Source organism: Macaca thibetana, chromosome 5 (genome assembly GCF_024542745.1).
Source record: "Macaca thibetana thibetana isolate TM-01 chromosome 5, ASM2454274v1, whole genome shotgun sequence".
NCBI lineage: Eukaryota > Metazoa > Chordata > Mammalia > Primates > Cercopithecidae > Macaca > Macaca thibetana.
In genome coordinates this window covers 71,069,942-71,091,570 of record NC_065582.1, presented here as the reverse complement: position 1 = coordinate 71,091,570, position 21,629 = coordinate 71,069,942, and the positions used below count along the sequence as shown (strand labels likewise).

The window sequence follows — 21,629 nt, the reverse complement described above, 5'->3', positions numbered from 1 at the left end:
GGCATTAAAAGAACATATCTCAAAATAATAAGAGACATCTATAACAAACTCACAGTCAGTGTCATACTGAACAGGCAAAAGTTGGAACCACTACTCTTGAGAACTGGAAAGAGATAAGGATGCCCACCCTTACCACTCCTATAACACTGGAAGTCCTAGCCAGAGCAATCAGACAAGAGAAAGAAATAAAGCATCCAAATAGAAAAAGAAGTCAAACTATTTCTCTTTGCTGATTATATGATTTTATACCTAGAAAATGCTAAAGATTCTGCCAAAAGGTCCTTAGAACTGATAAATGACTTCAGGAAAGTTTCAGGATAAAAAAACAATATACAAAAATCAGTAGTGTCCCTATACATACATCAATAATGCCAAAGCTGAGAGTCCAATGAAGAATACAATCCCATGTACAATAACCACAAAGAAAATGAAATACCTAACAATACAGCTAGTCAAGGAGGTAAAAGATCTCTACAAGGAGAACTAAAAAATTCTGATAAAATAAATCAAAGACAATACAAATAAATGAAAATACATTTCATGCTCATGGATTAGAAGAATCAGTGTCATTAAAATGGACATGATTCTTAAAACAATTTACAGATTCAACACTACTCCTATCATATTACAAATGTTATTTTTAAATAAATAGAAAAAAAACTGTTCTAAAATTCACATGGAACCAAAAAAGAGCCCAAACAGCCAAAGCAATTCTAAGCAAAAAGAACAAAGCCAGAAGCATCACACTACCTGACTTCAAACTATACTACAAAGCTACAGTAACCCAAACAGTGTGGTACTGGTACAAAAGCAGACACATAGACCAATGGAACACAATAGAAAACTCAGAAATAAAGCCACACACCTACAATCACCTGGTCTTTGGCGAGGCCAACAAAAGCAAGCAATAGGAAAAGCACTCACTATTCAGTAAATGGTGCTGGGATAAATGACTAGCCACATGCAGAAGAATGAAACCGGACCCTTACCTTGTACCATATACAAAAATTAACTCAAGGTAATTTGCCTAGTCTGTAATCCTAAGCAAATTAAGTAAGCAAATTAATTCAAATGCAGGACATCAAACTATAAAAATTTTAGAAGCAAATCTAAGAAATACTGTTCATTATATCAGCCTTGGCAAAGAATTTTTGGCTAAGTCCCCAAAAGCAATTGCAACGAAAACAAAAGTTGACTAGTGGGACCTAATTAAACTAAAGAGCTTCTGAACAGCAGAAGAAACTATCAGCAGAGTAAACAGACAACCAACAGAATGGGAGAAAATATTCACAAAGTATGCATCCAACAAAGGTGTAATATCCAGAGTCTACAAGAAACTTAAACAGATCAATAAGAAAGAAACAAACAACCCCCTTTAAAAACAGGCAAAGGACATGAGCAGATGTTTCTTCAAAGAAGCAATCAGGCAAGAGAAAGAAATAAGGCATCTAAATAGAAAAAGAAGTCAAATTATCTCTCTTCACTGATGATATGATTCTATACCTAGAAAATGCTAAATATCCTACCAAAATAGTCTCTTTATTAAAAGAAGACATACAAGTAGCCAACAAACATGAAAAAATGCTCATCACCACTAATCATCAGAGAAATGCAAATCAACACCACAGTGAGATATCATCTACACCAGTCAGAATGGCAATTAGTAAGAAGTTAAAAGATAACAGATGCTGGTGAGGCTGCATAGTAAAAGGAATGCTTATACACTGTTGGTGGGAATGTAAACAAATTCAGTCACTATGGAAAGAAGTTTGGAGATTTCTGAAAGAACTTGAAACAGAGCTATCACTTGACCACGGATTCTGTTACTGGGTATATGCCCAAAGGAAAATAAATCATTCTACTAAAAAGATGCATACACTTGTAGGTTTATCACAGCACTATTCACAATAGTGAATAAGTGAATAAGGTAAAGAATCAAACTAGATGCCAATCAAGAGTGAATTTGATAAAGAAAATGTGGTACAAATATATCATAGAATACTATGTGGCCATAAAAAAGAATGAAGTCATGTCTTTTGTAGTAACATGGATACAACTGGAGGACATAATCCTAAACAAATTAACTCAGGAACAGACAACTAAATACCACATGTTCTCACTTATAAGTGGGAGCTAAGTACTGAGCACACATGGACATATACACAAGAAAAACAGACACTGTGAGACACTGTGGACTATTAGAGGGAGGAATAAGGAAGGAGGACATACATGGTGGAAAAACTACCTATCGGGTACTGTGCTTACTGCCTGGGTGATGAGATCCATACCCTAAATGTCAGCATCCCGCAGTATCCCCAGGTAGTAAACCTGCATGTGTACCCTCTAAAATAATGGTTGAATTTTTTTAAAAGGAAAAGAATTCCTTAGGTGCCCAGGTAAATCCAAGCATGGCTGTACATTATTTTGGATTTGACTAGCCAGGAAATATGTGTTTGTTTCCCATTAGTTCAACTACCCGAGAAAAAATATTGTTCAGTTGACAGAGATATATACACAGTTTGCTTAAGCTTCATGCACTCAAAATACTCTTAACAGTAAATCTGTATCAGTGTGCTGTGATACCAGAGGAAGTGTAATCCTAATAAATGTAGATCACCCAAATAAAAAAAGAAGCGCCCATGTTTCTTTCGTATTATTTTTCAAAGTTACTAAATTTTCAAAGGTTACTAAGACTTGAAAGGGATTTCAAATTATTGCATAACAAAGTGTTTCATGAAGTCTCAGTTGTTTTCATTACATTTTTAAAAACATTTCTGGAGTAGTTTTTCACATAATTACAAAACTCCTTCTCAAAAAGTGGAAATAGAATGGTATAGAAAGTGAATCAATAGGTAAATATGCTCTTCTCCAAGAATATATGATTCCCAATGGTCTCACACCAGATTTGCAGAAACCCTGAGAAGTATTTTATTCCTAATATTTATCTTACCACATGACAGTTTTGATTTTTGGAAAATGCAACTGTGAAAATATGCAGTTCTAAAAAAATTAATTGCATTGTGGGGCCACATATACATTTTGAAAGGGCTATTCTAATGACAGCAATTATCGTAAGGTTGTTTCTCTAATGAATGTAAAATGCATATACAATGATAAAATTGACTGTGCCAATGACTTTGCAGAAAAGAAAAAAACATGTTTTAATTGTGGCTGGCATAAACATTCAGTATCTGTAATTAAAAACAAACAGCTTGAGTATGTATTACATAATGTATAGCCAGATGGCAAGAAATGGCAGTGTATGGCTTAGGTGACCGCTCTGTGGTCTTTGTTCTATACTATCTATAGAGTTTGATGCAAAGCACAGTGATATCATGAAATTTCCTGTTAGCCCAAAGTCTTTTTTGTACTAGGGATAGAGGGCTCAATGGACCCCTTTTCCTCTTTCTATCAGTCCCATGTCCTCACGCAGATCTGGGAGAAGAAAAGGGAGGGCTTCGAATTTACTATACACCAGTTCATCTGCCAAATACTCTGCCACTTATGCTAGTCAACAAGATAAAAACTTGCTTATTATAATGCTGCAAACTGACTGTTTTATATTCTTTTCTATTTTTCAGGTTGTATTTTCTGTGAGTCCTGATCAAGTGATACAAATGAGCTGCAATGGTGACATAAACTCTTGACTGAGACTGGGAAAGTAGCCGGAACACCATCTTTTCTTTTAATTTTTTATGGTGCTTCTATTGGCATAGTTGGGGAAAGTACCTACAACATGAGTTTTATCATGAAGCTTCACAGACACTTTCAAAGAACAGTCATTCTGCTTGCCACTTTTTGTATGGTGAGCATTATCATTTCTGCTTACTACCTGTACAGTGGCTACAAACAGGAAAATGAACTCTCTGAGACGGCTTCAGAAGTTGACTGTGGTGACCTCCAGCACCTACCATATCGGCTCATGGAAGTGAAAGCAATGAAGCTTTTTGATGCTTCAAGGACAGATCCCACAGTCCTAGTATTTGTAGAGAGCCAGTACTCATCTCTTGGTCAAGACATCATTATGATTCTAGAATCGAGTAGATTCCAGTATCACATTGAAATTGCCCCTGGAAAGGGAGATCTCCCAGCACTTATAGACAAAATGAAAGGCAAATACATTCTCATTATTTATGAGAATATTTTAAAGTATATAAATATGGACTCCTGGAATCGAAGCCTTCTAGATAAATACTGTGTAGAATACGGTGTGGGTGTCATTGGATTCCACAAAACTAGTGAGAAGAGTGTACAGAGCTTTCAGTTAAAAGGTTTCCCTTTTTCCATATATGGAAATCTTGCAGTAAAAGATTGTTGTATTAATCCTCATTCTCCATTGCTTCGTGTGACCAAATCTTCCAAGCTTGAAAAAGGTTCTTTACCTGGAACTGACTGGACAGTTTTTCAGATCAATCATTCAGCCTACCAACCGGTAATATTTGCCAAAGTAAAGACCCCAGAAAACCTTTCTCCTTCCATCTCTAAAGGTGCTTTTTATGCCACTATAATACATGACCTGGGGCTTCATGATGGAATTCAAAGGGTTCTTTTTGGCAACAACTTGAACTTTTGGCTGCACAAGCTCATCTTCATAGATGCCATCTCCTTCTTATCAGGGAAGAGGCTGACATTGTCCTTGGACAGGTACATTCTTGTGGATATTGATGATATATTTGTGGGAAAAGAGGGAACAAGAATGAACACCAATGATGTAAAGGTAAGGCTCTATTTTCTCAAGTTTCAAAGTTCAGTTCATCTCCCAGCAGGGATACAACTATCCCAGTTTGTACTACAACTGGGTTACCCAGGACGTGAGATTTATTGGGAAAGTCTGGGCAATCTAGGATTATCACTCACCCTAAATCAACTAATAAGATTATATACTTCTATCTAAATCAAGAAAAATAAAGATTTTACTAAAAGATTGAGTGTGGTAGGATCCTGAAATGGTTTTCTACATGTATTTACAACTAGAGTAGAAATCATTTTGTTTAATTACTGTCCATAAACTATCTACCTCAAAAAAAACTATTACTAATCTCAGACTTAGCACATTTAAATGTGAATTTGTCTTGATGATAATAAATATTTCCACAAATTTCAAGAATTACAGATCTCATAGTAGCAAGTTCAGATACTTTTGGAAGTCAAATATGCAATGCATTTTCTCTTATATTTTTCTGAAACTGAAAATCAGTACTACTAAATATGAAAATCAATGACTGTATAAGCATATTTATTCACATATACACATGAGGATTTAACTCGATTTCAGTGAACACTTCTGACACATATATGAAGCCAATCATGCTGCATTTAAATTGTATTACATTTCTTCTTGTGTAAAACTGTTGCCCTTAAACAGAAAACAATTATTTGAAATAGTTTGTCATTATTATGAGTTGATTGTGTTACATAAATAGCTGATTGTTTGCTATTAAAACATTTTAAAAATTAAAGTTACCTACATTTATCTTAGTTTCCCATTCGAAATATCATAGGATTCTATGTCTGCTATGCTACATATTGATTTCTCATAAAAGTGAGACTTTTGATACATGGTTTTTATTCTACAGCTTTGACCTTTTGGTAGACTATCTAGAACCAAATCAGATAGCAAAAAATATATCTTGAAAACTTTGTTCTTTTCTCTAGTCACTAAGCATCTGGCAAATAATAGTAATGTTCATCACACTAGTTAAGTGAACTAAGAATACCAGAAGGACCATTAAATGTTACTGTAAGAGAGTGTGAAGACTGAAAAGAAAAAAAACTTCCATATTCTTGGCATTATTTTAGTCTCTTCCTTTTAGCTAAATGGAAATTAATTAATAAAGAAGCTGTATTTAAGTTTCCATTAAGTCTTTGTATTTACTTTTGAAAATATAGCTAAATTTAAACTAAGCTGGTAGTTTAAGCATTTATTACATGTTTGAAGATTAGAAATAATACATAATTCTTCCATTTTTTTCCATTTCAAATGATTTTGGTGAGAAATGTTTTCAATATGAATATATTTCTGATGTGAAATTGTTTGAAACTGTCAAATATATTGTTATGGAAACTTAAAATATGGTAAATAAATCCCTGAGTTTTTTATGTAGCCCCCCATTTCCCCTAATATTATACAAAATACAAAATGTCTTTGTGCTCCAGAAGTTAAGCCAGTTTTCAGGGGTATGAAAAATTAGAGGCTTATTGAACACATTAAAGAAAAGTTTGGCATGTGTACTTTATGACCTGCTCATATTTAGATAGAAATATATTTTCTAAACTACCTAAGGCTTTTAAAAAAATATATGTTTTGAATAATCTGGGTTTTTTAATTACTTCTAAATTGCATCTGTGATTGTGTCTCAAAACACTAATTTATTGCAGTCAGTTGCCCTGAGAGTATAAACAGTCATTCATGTATTCATTCTGTAACTAGTTATTAAGTGTGTACTACATGTGAAGCACTTTTTGGAACTTACAGATAAAATCTTGAACTGTAGTCCATTCCTTTAGAAGAGGGGCAGGGAAGAGTAGAGTCATAAGAAAGCACATTGTGCTGAGCATCTATCGGTTCAGTACTTAATATGGCTATATCCCATTCCAGGCACAGAGGCAGGCTTTAGGGATACAAAGATAAAGTGTCTCATGGGGGTGGTAAATAGGTAAATAGCTCGCAACATGGTAAGCACAATAACAAACACATCTACACAGTTTTATATAAATTATGTTGTGGGAAACACGACAGTGTGTGCTGTGTACCTGTAAGTATTAAGAATGTAGGACGGAGTTCGAAGGTAAGACTAGATTGATGTGATGATTTGGAAAGCTGTAGCAGTAATTCAGACAAAGATAGCAATTTCTTGAAACCAGGAAATTGGAGTAAGAATGGAGAAGGAAGGACCAATAAGATCTATTTAGGAAGTAAAATTGAACAACTTAGTAATTGGCTAAATGGAGATGAAAGAGAATATAATCATGGCATTAGAATTTGTCATGAAAGAGAATATAAGGATGACATTAGGATTTTAGCATAGGTGGATAATTGTTGATGATGTCAACAACAGTAAGTAAGAGGATCATAGCGAAGATCATTAAAGGTCATATTAAAATTTTCAGTTTTATTAAAGTGCATGTTTGATGCAGAGGCATTTCACAGGTAGTTACTTCACAGGAAAAGTCTGGGTAGGACATATAGACTTCAAATTCATCATCCTATAGGGAATCATTCACCGCATGAAGGTGTGTGAGATCAGCCAGGGAAATAATTTATAGAGTGATGAGAGAAGATGATCAAATGTAGAATATTGAGGAAAATCATCTTTTAGAAAACAAGTAGAGGGAAATATCCCTTGAATAAGAGTTTAAAAGAACAGTCGGAGACTAGGAAGCTGAGATACTATAGCTTCAGCAGGAGTGTGATCAGCAGTATAAAACCCAACAGCAGGGTCCACTGGGGTAAGGACTGGAGAGTCTCCTTTGGGAAAAGACAAAGATCACTGGTGACTCTTGTGTAATCTATGTGAATGGAATTATAGAGACCAAAGCCCATGTGCAGTGAGTTCAGGAGTTAACTAAGGCGTCAAGAAGGGGTCAAGATGTGAAGAAAGAGAGTATAGAGCACTCAGTGGAGAAATTTTGGTATGAAGCAAAAAAGAGAAATTATACAGTAGCTAGAGGGTGGACTGGGTCTAGGAAGACCAACTGTCCTGTTTTGTCTAGGACTGAAAGTATTTGGTGCTAAAACTTAAGAGTCCAAGAGTTAGATAGGGGTGACCTGACTTAATCAGAAAAGGAAGAAATAATCAAAAATCATGAAGTCTAAAAAAAAAAATCATAAATTTTGTGATTAAGGGTATATAATTAATATAAATGTTTAAATCAATTAATTATTACCACTTATGAGCAAATATTATATTTTCCCTATTTTAAGTATTGGGAAAATTTAAAAGAATGTGAGAAAATCAAAAGTTACATAAACTGTTATGTACCAAACTGGAAGGAGAGTGCAAGACATAAATTTTAGCTATTAAACTAATCACTGCATGGATGTTATTTTTCTTCCTTATGTGGAACAGAAAATGTGCTTCCTTATTTAATGGGAAGATTTAAATAGCAATGTAATATCAGCTTTACCCACCTAGAAGCTGAATAATATGAGTATATTTTAAAGAGCCTCAAAGCCACAAAAGAAACTGTGACATGGCACAAAGTGTTTCATTCTTCATGCCACAATAAGACAAAAAGAAAAAAGAAAAAAGAAAAAACAGGCCTAAGTTGAGGTATTCGTTTGTCTGGGAATATGCAAGCTACAAGCCATAGCCTATAAAGAAACAAAGAAAAAAAATGTTTAGATAATTCAAATATTCCTTTAAAAAGGCAGGACAAATTTCAGTGAAATTGAAGTCGGGAAAATGTGTGTGTATGTGTGTCTGTGGACGTATGCATGCAAACATGTTCCATTGGACTATTGGATGAGTTTTAGTGATGTTCAAAATTTCAAGTTCCTTGTGATCTATGATCTACCCTCAAACTTCCCTACTAAGGGTTTTTGGAGAGAGAAAGTGATATTTCTACAATTAAAAGCATTTTAGTTTTATATGAAAGCACTTCATGACCCAGTGAACACTAACAACCCATATGATCTTTTAGATGCATTAACTCACTCTTGTCGTAAGATCCATTATACCTTTAGACCTACCATTTCATATAACATTTATGTCTCAAGACATTTGAGGAGTTGAATGAAAAGACTCTGGAAAAGGTAGTCTTTCAGAGTTTTACTGAACTCCTTGCAGTTGAATACTCTCAATGCATAAAAGAGGTTACATATCACTCCCTCCTGCATCTCTCCCTTCCTCTCTCTCTTCTATTTCTGTAATAGGTACACATTTCTTTCAAACTTTGAGAAAATTCCTAAAATTCATCGGAAAATGAAGAACCCACCCGGTCACATCTGAGCTTACTGAAGAGGTAACTGTGGCTCCTCCTGGAGTACCTTGTACTTCTTTCCGGAGGTACTCAACAGCCGCTTTCCTTTTTTAACCACCGCAGACCTTTCCCACTATTTTCCTACATTTCAATATTCCATAACTTGTGTATTTGTAGATTAGCCCTTAAAAAAAATCTACATTTTTAAGTGGCCCCAGAAGAGAGGGAAGTTCTTAAATTTTTAATACAATGTCATGAGTGACTGTATCGTTATTTTCCTCTCTAACAGAAGATCCAAGAGTACTTAGGGAAAAGAAAGTGCTGAAAATAGAAGTGGGAAGCCAGAAAACTGAAAAATAAGACATATTAAGCTCAAAAGATAAACTCAGCTGACTTTTTAGTCTTGCTTGGGGCTGACTGTAGGAGGCTCTAATTGGAGTGTAAAGGTGCACTCTGTGGCTGCTTGACTTCATCACGAATATTCACCACACCAGCTAAGGGGAAGCCAGAGGCTTCATAATATCGCTAAAAAAACCAACATACCAAATATTGGGAGGAGGGGGAAAACACAACTGCAATCAATTATTCTGTCATAAGTACACATAGAAAGGTAGCAAAAATTTCTCCAGACAGTTCACTATTCAAGTGCTCTGTATGAATGTCAAGACCTGTACACTGTACATAGTATTAATGTTTTGCCATTTTTCTCCTAAACTCATATTTCTTGAGTTCCTTTCCATTATATCTGATGTTTCTTATTTCTTATTTACTGATATTCATTTAATTTTATTATGCTATAGAAGCATGTATCTGCTTGATACCAATACTTCAAATTTGCTAGATTTACTTTATAACTGGATACAGTATGCCTCATGTACTTGACAGGAACATATATTCTCTGATCAAGGTATATCAACACAACCTTGTTAATTACGTTTTTCAAATCTGTCTTCTTACTGTATTCTTCTTTGGGGGGTGAGGGAGAGGAGTGGTATCCCTGATGCTATCAAAAGAGTTATGTTTAATTTTCCAACTCTGATGGTTGATTGAAAGTATTTCCTTGTTCTGAAAATTATTGTCTTCTATATTTTGAAGCTATGTTAAGTGCATATATTTTGAAATTGTATTTTAATATGTTTTATCTATGTTATCTTTTTAACTGTATTAATGTTGTTTTGCCTTTGTTTGTTTTGTTTAATGCTAATACAGCTATACCAGCTTTCTTTTGATTAGTATTTGAGAAATACATCTTACCCCTTTTTTATATATTTTTAATCTTCTGCTGTCTTTGCACTGTAAATTAGCTTTGAAAATAGCTTCAAGGTGAACTTTGCTTTTTGTCTACTCTGTCAATATTTGTCTTTTAATTAACAAGATCAATCTACATATAGTTAATTGGATTATCAATGTATATGGATTTATTTCAGCTACTTTATTTTGTGCTTTATATTTACCCCACTGGTTATATTTCGTCTCTTCTTTTTCTCTCTTCATTTTTACCTTCATTTGAATTGTCAGTTTCTTTCTTTTTTCTATCCATTCCTGGTTTAAATGAATGTATTTTATCTCTCTCTCTCTCTTTTTTTTTTTTTTTTTTTGAGTAGTTTCTCCAGAAATTTAAACATATGCATTAAACAAGTGCCAATATCTTCATACCTCAGTCAAAAGGTAGAAAGTTCTTTATCTCCAATAATGCTCTCTCTCCTTTGGCTGATAGGTTATTCTTGCTCTGGATGTGAATGTTGTTGTTCAACCCTGGATATTAGGCACTGTTGTTTTTACTACCATCAAAATTTGATTACATTTGCCAGATTTCTACTGTTTTCTTTGCTAACCATTCACCTTTTCCCATCTGATGTGATTCTCAGCTTCTACACCTTACCCCTTTTTTTATAGAGCAGACAGAGTCATGCCATTGACACATAATTTTGATCATGACCCTCCTCTCCTCAAAACCCTTCAGCAACTTCCAGGGTCTTTATCTCCACTACACGCCCAGCTCCTTTTCCCTCACTCACTCTACTGCAGCCTCTCTAGTATCCTTGCTGTTCCTCGCTCCTGTTTCAGAATTTTGCACTTGCTGTTCTTTCTCCCTAAAGTGTCCTTCCCCCAGATTGGTGCATGGCTCTCTTCTTTGCTTCCTTTGGGTCTTTACTCAAGTGTTACTTTCCCAGTGAAGTCTTCTCTGACCATTCTCTTTAAAGTTGCAACCCCTAAATCTCCCATCTTTCCCTGAGAATGTTTCGTTCTGGCACTTATGATCACCAATGATGTGCAAAACTGGCTCATACTGGCTTATAAGGTCAATTTTGTGCATCTCTTCCCAGCTTTAGGGAAGGAGTATTTACACCATAAAAATGGACAAATGCTACAAATCTGGGCTTTTTATTCACAAAGACCCAGTTGTTAAAGGCTTCACAGCATGCTACCATACATACCATATATTTTACTAATTTATTAGATTGGTGCAAAAATAATTGAGGTTTTGGCCACTACTTTGTTATTTTGACTATTAAAATGTAAGCTTCATTAGGGCAAGATTTTTTTTCCTCTATTTGGTTCACTGATGTATCTCCAGCACAGAGAAATGTGCCTGGCTCACTATACATTTGTTGAATGAATGAATTGCGTTCTTTCTGAAGTATATCCTTTAGACATGATAAAAGAAAAATATCAGCTGAATTAAATTTAAAGGAATTTAATTGAGCAATGAACAATTCATGAATTTGGCAGCCTTCTGAGCCAGAGTAGGTTCAGAGACTCCAGCGCAGGCACATGGTGGAAGAAGATTTATGGATAGAAAAAGGAAAGTGACATACAGAAAACAGAAATGAGGGCAGAAACAGCTGGATTAGTTACAGGTTAGTGTTTGCCTTATTTGAACATGATTCAAACACAATTGACTGGCCAAAACATAATAATTGGCACAAGTGTAGACTGCGGTCTGTTTACACCTCTACTTGTTATAGTTCATGATGTATAGAAAAACCTTTAGGCCAAACTAAAATTATGTAAGTTTAAATAATTAGTTATTAAACTCTATTTTAAAGACTTCTTTCAATGAGAATTTATTCATGGTAATAGTCTAAACTTTATTTTAAAGACTTCCTTCAAAGAGAATCTATTAATGGTAAACCATCTCAGATTTTCTGCATTGTAAATGTCTTTATTTTCCCTCATCCTTAAAAGATAGCTTGTTGAGTTCACAATGCCTAGTTAACAGTTCCCTCATATATATCCATTGTCGCTCATACCGGGAAGATTACTGCTCCCTGGAAGTCACCTAAACATTTTTGGTAACAGAATGTCCAGTTCCACTGGTCCCTAATTGTTTTATGATTGTCACAACGTTAGGCAATTTGAGACCATTCTTATGAATGTATATGAAATGTTTGTCTCCCTGTCTCTCTCCCTCCCTCTCCCTCTCTCTCTTAGTTTGGTGGAATACTTATTTCTACATTTGATATAATGTGATCATATTAAAAATACACAGGAACATAAATTACTGTCAATATTATTATCACATTCAGATAGCCATAGTGTGCTAGCAACTATACAACTATACAGTTATTTTAAGAAAATAATTTTATAATTTAACATGGGGAAATCATAAAATAGATTAGCAAAGGGAAAAACTATTTCATATTCATAATCTCTTTACATTTAATATATTGTATTAAATTTGTTGTTACATTGTGAAATGGAATGTTTCTCTACTATTAAGGAGTGATTTATTATGCAAAGACATTCTAAAAGAATGAGTTATAAATTATTTAAAGAAAGCAAAATGCTGTTACTGAACACATGAATATGTGAACAGGATATTTGGTGACTAATTACATTTTTTAAAGGTCTGATGCAAGCCGGGTACAGTGGCTCATGCCTGTAATCCCAGCACTTTGGGAGGCTGAGGTGGGCAGATCACCTGAGGTCAGGAGTTCAAGACCAGCCTGAACAACATGGAGAAACCCCATCTCTACTAAAAATACAAAATTATTCAGGTGTGGTGGCGGGCGCTGTAGTCCCAGCTACTCTGGAGGCTGAGGCAGGAGAATAGCTTGAACCCAGGAGGTGGAGGTTGCAGTGAACTGAGATCTTGCCATTGCACTCCAGCCCAGACAACAAGAGTGAAACTCTGTCTCAAAAAAAAAGAAAAAAAGTCTGTTGCAGTAAATCCAGCCCACGCATGATACACGAGAGCTGTCATAGATGGTACCAAAGCTCAACCACACAATGATGACTTCTACATACTGTAATAGCAGAAGAATACAAGAGGCAAATTCAGAACAGAGATTTAGGTTATAGAGATATTAAGAAAATTATGCGCATTTACTCTGTCAAAATAATGTCATAAGGTTTCAAAGGATACGCTGATGAATAATGAAACACATTTTTGATAAAGGAAATCAAAAACCTTGGAGAAAATTGTACTATTTGCCAGTTACTGGATTATGTCCTTCTCTTGGTCAAGAGAATTGATTTCTTCTAACATTCCATGTTTCCAGAAAATAAATCAGCATGTAAAAAATCATTTTTGTATCTCTATGCTGGTGGTTTATACTGCTAAACCCATAAAAACTGCAGTAAGTTACTCCCAAAATAGGTAACACTTACTGAGTACATACGTTGTTTTAAGTGCTTTGCTTCATCATGTAATTCTCATAGAAATCCTATAAAACAAAGATAATAAGCAGCATCATTTTACATAAAGAAACTGAGGCTGATAGCTTATGACTAATTTGCCCGAGATCTTACAACTAGTCAGTGGCATTCCTAGAATATAAAATGCAGGTCTACCTGGCTCCAAAATCTGAGCTTTTCCACCTCATGGGCTTCATAGTTGTGAGCTTAACACAACTGGTGTTAAGTGGTGTCCATAGCAATTTCTTCCTACCAAACTCTACTTTACAGTAAATTACAACTTATCAGATTCTGTTATAGTTTGATGGGTTTTATCTGAAGTTTTGCCCTAGATTTGCTTATAAGTCTGGAACAAAAATTAGTATTAGTCACTTCTTGAAATGTCTTGGGCTGAAATAAGTTTTTGATGTATGAGAGTGGCATAGTGACAGCTTAGTGACAGGTCCTTCTGGCACTCAGTCAACTAAAGAAAGAAAATTGCCCATAATTCTGATAATTTCACTTTTTCTATCTGTATGTACTCAGATTTTAAAGTCTGTGTGATGTTTGAGAGTGCTTTATGCTGGCATTCCTAACATTTTTTAAAGCACACAAACAAAATAGAAAAAGTCAAGGAAATTCTGACATATCGTCACTTAGTCTCTGGGAAAAATGAATTAATAGCTAAAGCACTTTTTTATTCTTAAGTTTTATAAGCTTCTATGAATAATGAAACTGGAGACAGAAATACAAAGTGGATATTAAAATCATGATGTTAATATAAAATAAATCATGAGATCTATTTGACATAATTTATAAACTGTTTATAACCAAAGAAATATAGCCAACTTATTACACTTCTAGATGAACTGAAAATACATATTAGAATTTTACCTTAAAAGATTACATGCTTTCTCATTTTAATATTAATAGTTATAATCATTATTAATAGTTATAGTTATTAATTACACCAATTGCTAAAATAACTATGTATGGTTTTCTATTAATGCCAAAGCAAATTACCACCAACTTAGTGGCTTAAAACAACCCAAATTTGTCATTTTGTATTTCTGAAGGTCAGACATCCAACATGGATCTTACTGAACTAAGTTCAAGATATCCACAGGGCTGTGTTCCTTTCTGGAGGCACTAGGGGAGAACCCATCACCTTGCTGTTTCCATCTTCTAGATTCTGCCCACATTCCTTGGCTCATATTCCCTTCCTTCATCATTAAAGACAGAAATACTCTCTGTGCCTTATTTCATAGCCACATCTCTCTCTTACTAAAACTGGAAAGGTTATCTGCTTTTAAGGACCCATATGGCCCAACTGGATAACCCAGAATAATCTCCCCATATCAACGTCCTTAACTTAATCACATTTGCAAAATCTCTTTTGCCATGTAATGTTCACATTCACAGGTTCCAGGGATTAGGACATGGATTTCTTGGTAGGGGAGGCAAAGGAGATATTATTCTGTGTACCACAAGCTATGCTCTTCAGGTAATCATGCTACAATTCTTACAATGACTCAACTCTCTAAGAAACTCTACTACTTTACTACTGTTTTCCTCACTGGAAAATGAAATCTTGATGGCATATAGATGCTCAAACAATGACTCCAGATCTCTGAGTTAACAGTAGTTAACTGGGGAAAATTAAATTATTGTGCTATTAAATGCTTCATATTCCTTACACTCAGGAGGTTAACATGGGGGAGCAAGTAACCGTCCCTTCACTTAGGTATCAAGAAATGTACCTCTCCAAAGATTGCTTGATTGGAGCAGATGTGTGACTATGATCAATTCACTACTTTAGGAGTTTCTAATATCATGTTTCTAGAAGTGCATCAATTATGAGACTAGAGACTGTTTTGAAAGCCAGTTGATTAGGACTACCACATAGTTACTTAAGCACAGTTTACCATTTTCATTGTCACCATTTCATTATACTTTCATTTTTCTATTTTGTTCTCTTTGATTTATGTTTCTGCATCCACGTCAGTTTTAGTGCCCTTATTGTACTGGCCTTTCCTTCTTTGGAATTTCTATTCTAACTACCCCAATCTAGAAAGAGCAATGTTGTTTTATCTGTTTATCCCTTCTCTATTTATCTCCCCTGCTTTGATATCCTGGTGTCTGGTATAATAATGTACCTTTTTTCCCCCTTCATACATACATCTTTATTTTAAGTAACTACTTGTCTCTATTTTTTTCTGTGACTACATAAACTGAGTAGAATCAGATTTCTGGGGAAAAAAACATTGCATGTAGAAATTAGATCAACTGGTTGAGGCATTGAATAATGATCTATCCTCAAAAATAACAATAATAAATCCTTCACTATTCTTTTGGATGAATATATTTTTTTATATATTATATACTATAATATTATATATGATATATAATATATTATAATATGATACTATCATATTATATATATGATATATAATATATACTATATATTTGTATATTATATATTATATTATATATTAACATAAATACATAATATATACTTTTATATAATATGTATTTTATATAATATATATAAATTATATGTATTTATATTTTATATATATATAGTGCCAGAATAACATATAACAGAGCCATTTTTATCTAAGAATCCTAAGAGATAAAGTATTTGAGTTCACATAGAAAGACAGCTTACTCGATATTCTTGAATAAATGAATTCAAGTGGTTTTGACAATAAAATGAAGATTAGAACTGCTGCCAATGGAGTAGTGAATAGTTATATCCTGCCAAACTCAGATTTCTGATATGCTGAAAAATACTTCTAGGAAATTTTGTATAACATTTAACAAAAATTATTTGACAATATTTTTAGGAAAAAGACATTATAATGAAAACCCATTTTAACTCTAGTGTGATTGCTTTAAAAAAGTAAGTTAGGTTAATATTCAAAGGATCTCGACATGATTTGCTAATCTGCTCTAGAAATGCAATAAGTATTTAAAGGAAGTAAAGGGAGAAAATACTTTCCCAGTCTATGTCATTTCTAATGTGATACAGGGACATTGTCATTGCTCTAATTGAGGGGCAAATGAAGAATGGAAAACTAAAGACACATTTTTCCTTCTTGCTAGGATTGTCCTGCTAGAAGCAGATCTCCAATAGCATTGTCATTTGCACTTTGCAAAAACTAATTAGTACTCAGTCACCATTCTCAAAGAAGACACAGCTGCTCATTGTATTCAAAAAAGTTATGTTTACCTAAGTGGAATCTAACTCAAGGATGCCAGTGGCAAGAGGCTGTTCATCAAACTTCAGAATACTTGAGAGCCTCTGAAGAGGCCTAGGAGGGCCTCTGTTCAATGCTCCCTACTTAGAAATTGACACAATGTCGGTGTGGGGGCAGGGGTGAGGGGAGAAAGAGCATTAGGACAAATAGCTAATGCATGCTGGGCTTAAAACCTAGGTGACGGATTGATAGGTGCAACAAACCACCATGGGACACATATACCTATATAACAAACCTGCACACTCTACTTATGAATCCTGGAACTTAAAGTAAGTAAATAACTAAATAAAAAGAAAAAACGAAAAGAAATTGATACAATTTCAATGCAACATCCTCAAAAGCAAGGAAAGTCTATGAGGGTAATTAATTATCTTTGTTTTCAAGACATCAGCAGATTTCAGATAACTGAATGTCTCTGAGGAGCAAAATTATTACTTAATTAAAACTAATCCTTCCAGCCACTTAAATATGATATAGTCAACAGCTTATACCTGATCTTTTTTTTTTTTTTTTTTTTTTTCCTGAGACAGAGTCACACCATGTTGCCCAGGCTGAACTTGAACTCCCAGGCTCAAGCTCAGCCTCCCAAGTAGTTAAAATCACAGGCCCATGCCAGCACACCCAAGTATGCCTGTACTTTTATTGTTGATGAACCTGAAACACAGATATTATTGGGCACCAGTGATCAATCTACTGGTAACTTGTAAATGAACAGAAAGCAAAGTCCGACTGTATTTTTTTAAAGGAATGGTCCAAGAATTCATCACTAGTTTCCTCTTAATCATTCTTTCACTCAGTGATGTTCAGATGTGTTTAATCACTTATCAATATAGGACTATTTTCATGAGTTTCCAAACCACAGAAGAGCCAAGAGAAATCACTTTAAATGTTTGCTTAAAAATGCAGATTCCGCAATTCCACACTCAAAGACTTTTGTCTTGGTAGATCGGGGGAAGAGAGAGGCCCAGATCACCTAGATGATTCTAATACAAGTAGTAGAAATGCCCATTTGTGGAAACATGGGTTTAAATAGACTACATTTGATATTATTGTAAAATATGGAGACCTGGATCCTATTATTTTTCCCTGTGGAAAGTATGTTAAAATCATGTTGTATAAAGATTTTAATTTTACATATATAAGCAAATATATAATGGAAAGAGGTCACAATAGAACTAATAGTTTTGTGACTGAGTTTAATCTGATGCTGGAAAAGTTCTTACATTTAGTTATTTTGAACCATATACCAAGACAGTGTGATAACATTTTGGCAAATACGTGTACATGTGAAACTGCCTATGGAGATCAATAGGGTGGATTTTATATGAAGGGACAAGAAACAGAAGATTGAAGACAGTAATTCCAATAAATGGATAACTTGTTAGTATTGCCTAGTAAGAGGACACTGGATAATTTTGACAAAGTAATGAAAGGCACATTGCTTCTGTGTTCTTTCAGGAACCTGTACATCCGAGCAGTCAGAAGAAAGACTCCAGCAGAGAAGGTTATGATCAGGAGGTGTAAGAACTAGGATAGAGAAATGGGAATTGTTTTCCTAAAGGGGAAAGAACAGAGAGAGAGAGAGGTTATTTACACTTCAGGTCTAATTGAATGTGCTTCTAATGAGATATCAAAGAAATTACAAAAGAGATCTGAGGTTGAATAATAGGTGGGATAGAGTACCCCATGAGGTGATTTTTTTTTTTTTTTTTTTTTTTTTTTTTTTGAGACGGAGTCTCGCCCTGTTGCCCAGGCAGGAGCGCAGTGGTGCGATCTGGGCTCACTGCAAGCTCCGCCTCCTGGGTTCATGCCATTCTCCTGCCTCAGCCTCCCAGTGGCTGGGATTACAGGCGCTCGCCACCATGCCCGGCTAATTTTTTGTATTTTTAGTAGAGACGGGGTTTCACCGTGTTAGCCAGGATGGTCTCGATCTCCTGACCTCGCGAGGTGATTTTTTTAAATGTTAGCAAGAGAAGTATTTTTTGAATGAAGAAATTTTACCTTAGGAAGCTTTAACATTTGCCTTTGAGAAACTACAATTAGGGTGAGCCCTGTTTGCAGTTTTTTTGTCCAAATGTCCAAAATGAAAATAAATTTTTATTGTTTTAAATATATAAACAATCCATGCCCTTTGTAATGAAAATAATTAATATAGAAAACTACAAAGAAGAAAGCAAAAAGCAATTCTCTCCTCAGTCTCTCTACACACTGGATTTAGTCATTCTTTAATGTTTGCAAATCTAATAGGTAAAATGTTTAATTTCATTCATTTTTTAATTGTTATTTGTATTTGTAAGCAAGAGTTAATATGGTCACTTAGGTTTATCGTCCATTTGTATTTCCCTTTTGAGAATTGTTTCTTGTCAATTGTTTTCCATTGGGTGTTTGTTTTTGTTCTTGACCAATCAGTTATTATTTTTCCTCTTATTTCACACTCCATAAATGGAACAGCATGTTCCTTTGTTGCTAACCTTTATATATTTATATTCCCAGAAAGTTTTAATTCTTACAGATTAAGTTTAAAATGTTTTATTAATATCATAAAGGGGGAAGGCTGATGCAACCTCTTTCAAAATATACCAGGTTGTAGCACCTGGCACACTGTGTTCCTGCTGTGAACAACTTACTGACATGTATACTCTCAGAGCTCATTTCTCCCCTGTGAAGATGGCAATGAAATAAGAATGCAGCGAACCTGTGAGTGTGAAAGCACTTTACAAACCATAAATCTTTATCTCTGGATTTGTTTCTTTTCCTGGGATTAGACAATTAGATTTAATCACTGCTAAGGTCTCGACCAGTTCTAACTCTGTGAAATTCTTTAAAACATTACTAAGAAAAGCCCAGCACCAATTGACTTGAGCAGAGTAATTATATGGTGAAATAGGGTGAACAGAACACTGCTTCTGAGAATTAGGATCCCCTTCCTCCGCATGGTATGCTTTCTTAACAGCCCCAATGAATTCATGTGTGAGAAGGCTGGTCGGCCTCCCTGACTTCTGGTGAGGCAGAGAATTCCAAGACTCTCTGGTTTCCCGGAATAACATTATGCATATGGTATATAACTTGTTTAAAATATTCTGTAGGTATTCATATGTTACTCCCTACCCTCTATTATTTTGATACAGTCCATAAGTTTACTTTTAATTTGAAACAAATTTCCCAACCTGTGGTTCTTATCAAATCTGTCATCAATGTGTTCAACCCTCAATTCTGTAGACCTCAAACATTCTTACCTTGACTTTCATATTTTCTTATAACTTTTATTTCAGTTTCAGGGGTACATGTGCAGGTTTGTTATACAGGTATACTGCATGTCACAGGAGTTTGGTGTACAGATTATTTCATCCCTCAGAAAATAAGCATAACACCCAATAGTTAGTTTTTCAATCCTCACCCTCCTCCTACCCTCCATCCTCAAGTAGGTGCTGTTGTCTATTGCCCTCTTCTTTGCTTTCGTATGTACTCAATGTTTAGCTCCCATTAATAAGTGAGAACATGCAGTATTTGGCTTTCTCTTCCTGCATTAGTTTGCCTGTGATAATGGCCTCCAGCTCCATCCACTGGGGTGTTCTACAAAGGACATGACCTAGTTATTTTTCATGGCTGCATGATATTCCATGGTGTCTATTTACCACATTTTCTTTATCCGGTCTACTACTTATGGGAATTTAGGTTGATTCTATGTCTTTACTATTGTGAATAGTGCTGCCATGAACATGCACATGCATATGTCTTTAAGGTAGAACAATTTATATTCTTTTGAGTATATATCCAATAATACAATAATGCAATGGTAGTTCTATTTTAAGTTATTTGATAAATTGCCAAACTACTTTCCACAGTGGCTGAACTAATTCACATTTCCACTAGCACTGTATGTCATCCTTTCTCTGCAACCTCACCAGCATCTTTTATTTATTGACTTTTTAGGAATAGCCATTCTGATTGATGTGAGATGGTATATCATTGGGGTTTTGATTTGCATTTCTCTAATGATTAGGGATGTTGAACATTTTTTATATGAAGATCAGATGGCTGTAAGTGTGAGGCTTTATTTCTGGGTTCTCTAACCTGTTCCATTGGTCTATATGTCTGTTTTAGTACCAGTGCCATGCTGTTTGGGTTGCTATAGCCTTGAAGTATTGTTTGAAGTCAGGTAATGTGATACCTCCAGTTTTGCTCTTTATGCTTAGGATTGCTTTGGCTATTCGGGCACTTTTTTTTGTTTCATATGATTTTTAGAGTATTTTTTTTTCTAATTCTGTGAAGAACGTCATTGATCATTTGATAGAAATAGCACTGAATCTGTAAATTGCTTTGGTCAGTATGACCATTTTAACAATATTGATTCTTCCTATTCATGAGCATGGAATGTTATTCTTTTCTTTGTGTTGTCTTTGGTTTCTTTCAATAATGTTGTACAATTCTCCTTGTAGAAATCTTTGACCTCCCTAGTTAGCTGTACTCCTAGGTATTTGGGTTTGTGAGTGGCTATTGTGAATGGGATTGTGTTCTTGATTTGGCACTCAGCTTTGATGCTGTTGGTGTATAGAAATGCTACTGACTTTTGTACATTGATTTTGTATCTTGAAACTTTGCTGAAGTTGTTCATTAGATGTAGGAGTATTTAGGCAGAGACTGGGCTTTTCCATATATAAAATTATATCATCTGCAAACATAAATAGTTTGACTTTCTCTCTTCATATTTGGATGCCTTTTGTTTCTTTCTCTTGCCTGATTTCTCTGGATAGGATTTTCACAGAATATGTTGAATAGGAGTAGTGACAGTGGGCATTCTTGTTTTGTTCCAGTTGTCAAAGGATA

The 21,629-nt window shown here is 34.7% G+C and overlaps 1 protein-coding gene across 4 annotated transcripts in view; it reads left to right on the top strand.

The window, feature by feature from the left end:
• The window catches only part of NDST3 (N-deacetylase and N-sulfotransferase 3), a 218,868-nt gene that overhangs the window by 16,332 nt on the left and 180,907 nt on the right, over positions 1-21,629 (top strand). For 3 of the 4 annotated variants that reach the window (XM_050792340.1, XM_050792339.1, XM_050792342.1), the window contains exon 2: positions 3,582-4,717. In XM_050792340.1, the coding sequence (XP_050648297.1) occupies positions 3,737-4,717 (981 nt within the window). In that variant the 5' untranslated portion in view covers positions 3,582-3,736. Of the gene's footprint in view, positions 1-3,581; positions 4,718-21,629 lie in introns of those variants that run through there. The other variant, XM_050792343.1, reaches the window with a different exon arrangement.